The sequence below is a fragment of the Octopus bimaculoides genome, chromosome 17, assembly GCF_001194135.2.
Source record: "Octopus bimaculoides isolate UCB-OBI-ISO-001 chromosome 17, ASM119413v2, whole genome shotgun sequence".
Classification (NCBI taxonomy): Eukaryota; Metazoa; Mollusca; class Cephalopoda; order Octopoda; family Octopodidae; genus Octopus; species Octopus bimaculoides.
The window spans coordinates 19942346-19948844 of NC_068997.1; the positions used below are offsets into that span (position 1 = coordinate 19942346).

General features: G+C 33.1%; 1 protein-coding gene across 11 annotated transcripts in view; it reads left to right on the plus strand.

Annotated features, from left to right (window-relative positions):
• Positions 1 to 6499, plus strand: part of LOC106879787 (diacylglycerol kinase beta) — a 391710-nt gene that overhangs the window by 341685 nt on the left and 43526 nt on the right. For 9 of the 11 annotated variants that reach the window (XM_052973954.1, XM_052973955.1, XM_052973949.1 and 6 more), the window contains one exon: positions 1352 to 1414. The exons of the other annotated variants lie outside the window; for them this stretch is intronic. In XM_052973954.1, coding sequence (XP_052829914.1) covers positions 1352 to 1414 — 63 coding nt within the window. The remainder of the gene's footprint in view (positions 1 to 1351; positions 1415 to 6499) is intronic. 11 annotated transcript variants of the gene reach the window in all.

The following is a 6499-nucleotide window of genomic DNA, read 5'->3' on the forward strand; positions in this document are numbered from 1 at the left end:
AACAGAGGAAGAACGAGAGGGGGAAAAAAGATAGAGGAAGAGGAAGAGAAAGAGATAGAGTAGCGTCGGAAGATATAAGTTTACGAAAACTACTTACGATTGGAGACGCCGGGTTCAGTCATGTAAAAACAAATAGTAAATGAGTATATGCATATATACGTACAGGTATGTGCATACCAACATCCACCTGTATGTATAGGTGCATATCTGGGTACAGGACATTGCAAACAAAACGTAGACGAGAAAACACACAAGCCACATAGAGAACATTCTACTTCATCAGCTACCCACGTTTTAACACCGGCGTTTCAACGAGCTTATATATATATATATAACTTAGTTATTGCACATTGGAAAATCCAGCCTTTATTTTTCTACTTAAATTGTACAAATTTGTAACTTTTAAAAGTTCTGTCTGTGCACTCTAAGAAGCTTATTCCTAAGAAAAATACAGCAGGTGTTTATTGAAGTAGCAGGCTGTTATTGACCACAGGGGTATAAGTTCAAATCTAACCTCTACATTCACCTAACCATACTTTTATTATCCTAAATAAAGACACATTACTCTGTTTGGATTAGTCTGTCTGATAAGTTCCTTTCAATTTTTTTTTTTGAGTTGTGTAGAGAAAGTAATTGCTTCAACAATATGCAAATATCAAAATCTTGTAAAAACTCTCTGACTCATATTAACATAGAAGTATGTGTGTAACAAACTAGAAAAACATAACTAAATATGTTTTGTATGAAAAAGGCAATACACATATTACAGATGTTGATTTTATTTGGTATCTGAATAAAATTTGTGGTAATTGAAATATAAGTATTAATATTCAGAATTCTTAGATTTTTTTTTTTTTTTACTTAAGTTTTTAAGAAATTTTTTTAAAGTGATTTTTTTTTCTTTTTTTCTTGTCTAATATTTTAGAATTTTTGAAGTAATGGTCTAGTAATTTTCACAAATTTTAAACTAGTTATTTTTAAAAGTTTTAACACACATTGTTTTACACATACATGCACACATACAAACATGTGTACATACACACAAATATGTATGTATATATGTGTGAATGTGTGTGTATGAGTGTGTGTTTGTGTGTGTGTGTATTTATGAGATTTTTTTTCTATTCTTCTAATATTTTAATAAAATTTTCAGAGGCCAGATTTTAGCAATTCTTTAGATTAAGATTTAGACTGTAGATTTTGATTGTAATTTTTTGAAATTTTATTTTTATATTTTATTATTTCTTTTATTTCTTAACTGCACCAATTATTTTGCAAAAGCTTTTGATAGTTTCACTCACTCTCACTTCGACAGAATAGTTTTCCATTCATCTGTCTATCTGTCTTCTAGGAGTTAGCACGAAGACGTTCTCTTGTTGGAGAAGAGAGCATAAATTTTAAATCTGAAGGAAACGTGAGTAGTATTTGGTGTTTCCAGATGTTGTGTGCCTCTTCAAAGAGCTGATATATCATCAGTAGAGAATTTTGGCACATTTTGATTTGGTTTCGCCCTACCAATATAAACTAAATGAAGCAAAAATTCACACTATTTTTGATATGTCTTGCTTTATCTAAAACACTGCTATTTTCCTGTCTCCACCATCCCCCAATTTTTCATCAGTATCTCCTATCTATTTCTAGCTATCACTCATGACCTGTCCCTTCCACCAGTGTCAGACCAATACTGATTCCTGATTCCTTTTAACATTAATTGATATTAGATGAATACCTAAAGAAATTAGTATTTTCCATATACGTGTGTGTGTGTGTATATATATATATATGTATATATACATATGTATACATACAGTATATATATATGTATGTGTGTGTGTATAAATGTGTGTGTGAGTGTAGATATACATGTATCTATATACTCGTATATTTATAATTAACCTAAGTGGATACATCAGTTACAAATAGTTTCTAAACTATTACCTCTCCAATAGTTCCCATCACCCTATTTAGCATATATGTTTTGTTATTATTATTATTATTATTATTATTATTATTATTATTATTATTATTATTATTATCATTATTATTATCATTATTATTAGATGTCATAGTTATGGAAGTATAGATACAATTTAGAATAGCAATCCCAATCCCTTTTATTTATATATTTTGATGTGTTTTTTCTTTCCTTATTCTTGATGTTATAAATGTTTACTTAAATTTGTTCTTTATTTCTTTAATAACAGCTCTGCTTTTCATTTCACACACCTACACACAGGCGCATGCACGTACAAACACATACACATTCTCATGCTGATGCAAACACACATTCATATTCGGATAAGGCCTAGTTGATATTGAAGACATGTACATACTCACACACACACGTACATAAATATATGTACATATACATTTGTGTGTGTGTATATATATAGATACACACATACACACACACACACACATATACACACACACACACACATATAATCATACACATATACATACATACATATATATATATATATATATATATATATATATATATATATATGTTCATTCATAATTTGTCTGTGAATGTCTTAACAGGCCGGAAAATAAATTCTCCAAAACTAACCATGTAATGGAATAACTGCGATGTGTTAAATGATCATATTTTTCAGCAAAGCTCAATGTATTCTTCTCCTCTCTGGACATTTTTTACTAATTAAATGCTGCATATGAAAGGTCAAAATTTCTTAATTGGATTTTCTTTTTTTAACTAATAGATTTATTAATTATTGATATAAACAGAATGCATGTGTGTGTGTGTGTGTGTGTGTGTCATCAGCATCATTTAGCATCTGTTTTCCATGCTGGCATGGGTTGGACAGTTTGACAGGAGCTGGTAAGTCAGAGGACTCTACCAAGCTCTTCTGTCTGCTTTGGTACAGTTTCTAAGGCTGGATGCCCTTCTTAACACCATTCACTTTATATATGAGTGTGTGTACACATATCTATCTATCTATCTATTTATCTACATACACATATGTATCATCATTATCACTATCATCATCATTGCCATTGTCGTTAGTCAATGTCCATGTTCCAAGCTGGCACAGTTTGGATAGTTTGATAGGATCTCATACAATGGCGTGACGGACTTTGGCATGGTCCCTACAGCTGGATACTCTTGCTAATGGCAACCACTTTGCAGCATATCTTGGGTCCTTAAGGAAACTTTATGCTAAGAGAATGAAGAGTAGAAACTGGTAACCATTAGCCCACTTGCCTTCAATCATCACAGAATAGAACAGGTTATATAGATTATTAACATTATGCTTATTATTTACATTATTTACATTTGACGGATATTTGTCCTCATCTTGTTTGTTGTTAACACAGTGTTTCGGCTGATATACTCTCCAGCTTTCTTCAGGTGTCCTGGTGAAATTTGGAACCTGGGTTCTCATTCCTAAGGTATTTTTCAATAAGGGTAGATGAACATTGCAAAGCTGTGACACGAGGAGATATTGATAAATCGGGTATAGCTGATCATGTGTGGAAAAATGGAGACCACCTCCCCCTGTGGGATGAAGTTAAAATAATAGGCAGAACACCACTGGAAAATATGAAAACTAAAAGCAGCAGCACATATGCTACGACATAATAACCTCCTAAGCAGACCTAGTGCAGATATGAGTAGCATATGGGAATCGGTATTAAAGAAGGATAGGAAAATATTAGATTTATAAGCCTTAAAATTCACTCCATAATTGCCATATGGCGTAGTGGTTAAGAGCATGGACTACTAACCCCAAATTCCAAGTTCAATTCCAGGCAGTGACTTGAATAATAATAATAATAACATCAAACCCAGGTTCGAAATATCCCCAGGACACCTGGAGAGTATACCAGCCGAAATATTGTGTTAACAAATATCCATCAAATATAGAACTATATTATGTTCGTTATTTGTTATTGCTTAAATGAAAACACCCTTGGGATTGCACCTAGAAAGTTACCCTCTGAGGAACAAGTCCAGGCAAGGTTGTCTATGGAAGACCATAGATGAAGACCATAGATAGACACATGCATACCAGCCTTCCCTCTCCATGCTAACGATGTTATCCAAGGGAAAGGCAAAGAACACAACACACAGCCCAGTTGTGATTGTGAGCCTGACCTTTCTAACCACTGAGTCATAAATTATATAAGAAAGTAAAATGCTGGACTGTAGAGATATCAGTCTTAGATCATAGTTACATGATTCGTGATCAGAAGGGTGCCCAGCTGTAAAAACAGAGATCTAAATTTGCAACTTCCTACTTGTTTTGTTGATGGGATATCTTTTTACTGATATTGTGTTATTTTTGTTGAAGCTACAATAAACTGATTTGGGATCTCTAGCAAACAGTCTCTCCATTGTTTTCCATTTATACTCTGCAGGTTTATATTTTAATTTCTCAGCTGTCGCCGTTAGTTCTTATTTTCTTATTTAGGCTGATGATGTCAGAAAAAGGAAACTGACAAAAAAAAAAAAAATACAAGTGCAGATGTGTGGTAAGAAGCTTGCTTCGCAACCACATGATTCTGGGTTCAGTCCCACCTTGTGAAACATCGGGCGAGTCTCTTTTATTATAGCCTCAGCCTGACCAAAGCCTTGTGAGTGGATTTGGTGGTAGACAGAAGCTGAAGGAAGCCTGTTGTATGTGTGTGTGTGTGTGTGTGTGTGTGTGTGAGTGTCTACTTTTGTGTCTGTGTTTGTCCCCACATCTGCTTGACAACCAGTGTTGTTGTTTACATCTCCATAACTTAGCAGTTAGGCAAAAGAGACTGATAGAATAAGTACCAAACTTTAAAAAAACTTTTTAAAAAAGGTCTAAGGTTAATTCATTTGACCAAAAATTCTTCAAGGCAGCGCTCCAGTATGGCCACAGTCTAATAACTGAAACATGTAAAAGTTAAAAGATAAAAAAGGTAAAAGAAGTTCAAGAAAGGAATTTGATTTCTCATATGCCACAATCATAAACCATTCATTTATATCCAGTTACTCTGTTCTGATTAGACAAATTTCAGTAATATTTGTTTTAAGTCATTAGTTTACCATTTACATTGTCGTTATAGTTGTTGTATCATCGGTGTTGTTTTCATTATTGTTGTTGTTATTATTGTTGTATCAATTCATAGTTAGTTATTGTTGTATTTTCATTTATATACCTATGTTTAATCAAAAATTGATGTCTGCATGTATTTAAAAAGAACAAAAAAAATCCTTTTACCGTTTGCATTCTTTCTTTATAAATTTTTTGCTCGTCCCACCCCTATTATACTTGCTTTATTGTAAGAATTCCATCACATATTTGTTACTAATTCTTCAAATGTAACTTAATGAACTTATTATCATTATATTTTACTTCTCAGAGCTCTCAATCTTATCTCTTAAATGTCTATTTCCACAAATTATAAGACTCATTAGTTAGGCATTAAGTTTCATGGAATATACTCAACACCCAAGTACCAATCTGAAAATCCTGGCTGTCCTCAATACTCTCTACTCTCATGACAATTCCGACTTCTCCAAAATATTTCTCAAATTTGGTTATTAGTGTTCCAAGTCTCCCTACAACCATTGGGATAACAGTTACTCTCTTCTTTGCAATTTTGTCTTTTAGTAATTGGTATTTTTCCACCTTTTCCAGCTCTTTGTCACCTATGCATGCATGCTCTGCTGCTTCAAATTCCGCTGAGGTCAACTTTGCCTTTCATCCTTTCGGGGTTGATAAATTAAGTACCAGTTGCATACTGGGGTCGATGTAATCGACTATCCCCCTCCCCATAATATCAGACCTTGTGCATATAGTAGAAATTATTATTATTATTATTATTATTATTATTGTTGTTATTATTAACGTGGTGAGCTGGCAGAATTGTTAGCATGCTGGGCAAAATGGTTAGCAGTATTTCATCTGCCATTACATTCTGAGTTCAAATTCCACCAAAGTCGACTTTGGCTTTCATCCTTTCGGGGTCAATAAATCAAGTACCAGTGAAACGCTGGGGGTCAATGTAATTGACTAGTCCCCTCCCACGAAATTTCAGGCCTTGTGTCTTTAGTAAAAAGGATTATTACTATCATTATTATTTTTATTATGAAGTCAGTGAGCTGGGAGGATCATTAGCACACCAGACAAAATATTTTGTGGCATTTCTTCTGGTTTTATGTTCTGAGTTCAAATTCCACTGAGGTTGACTTTGCCTTTCATCCTGTTGGAAGTTGATAGAATAAATAGCAGATGAACACTGGGGTTGGTGTATTCAACTAGCCCTTTCCCCTAAAAATTCTAAAAATTCATTTTCTTGTGCCTACAGTTGAAAAAGTTTTTATTATAATTATTATTTTTGTTATTATTATTATTATTCCATCAGCCAAAGGAAATTTCACAATAATTCATCAATTTATGCTCCAAGTGCCACCTTTATTGTTTTGTTACAATATTTTTGCTGAATTACACTGCCTGTATTTCGGTTAGTTTTTAAAATATTTAGTAAATTTAGAATTTAG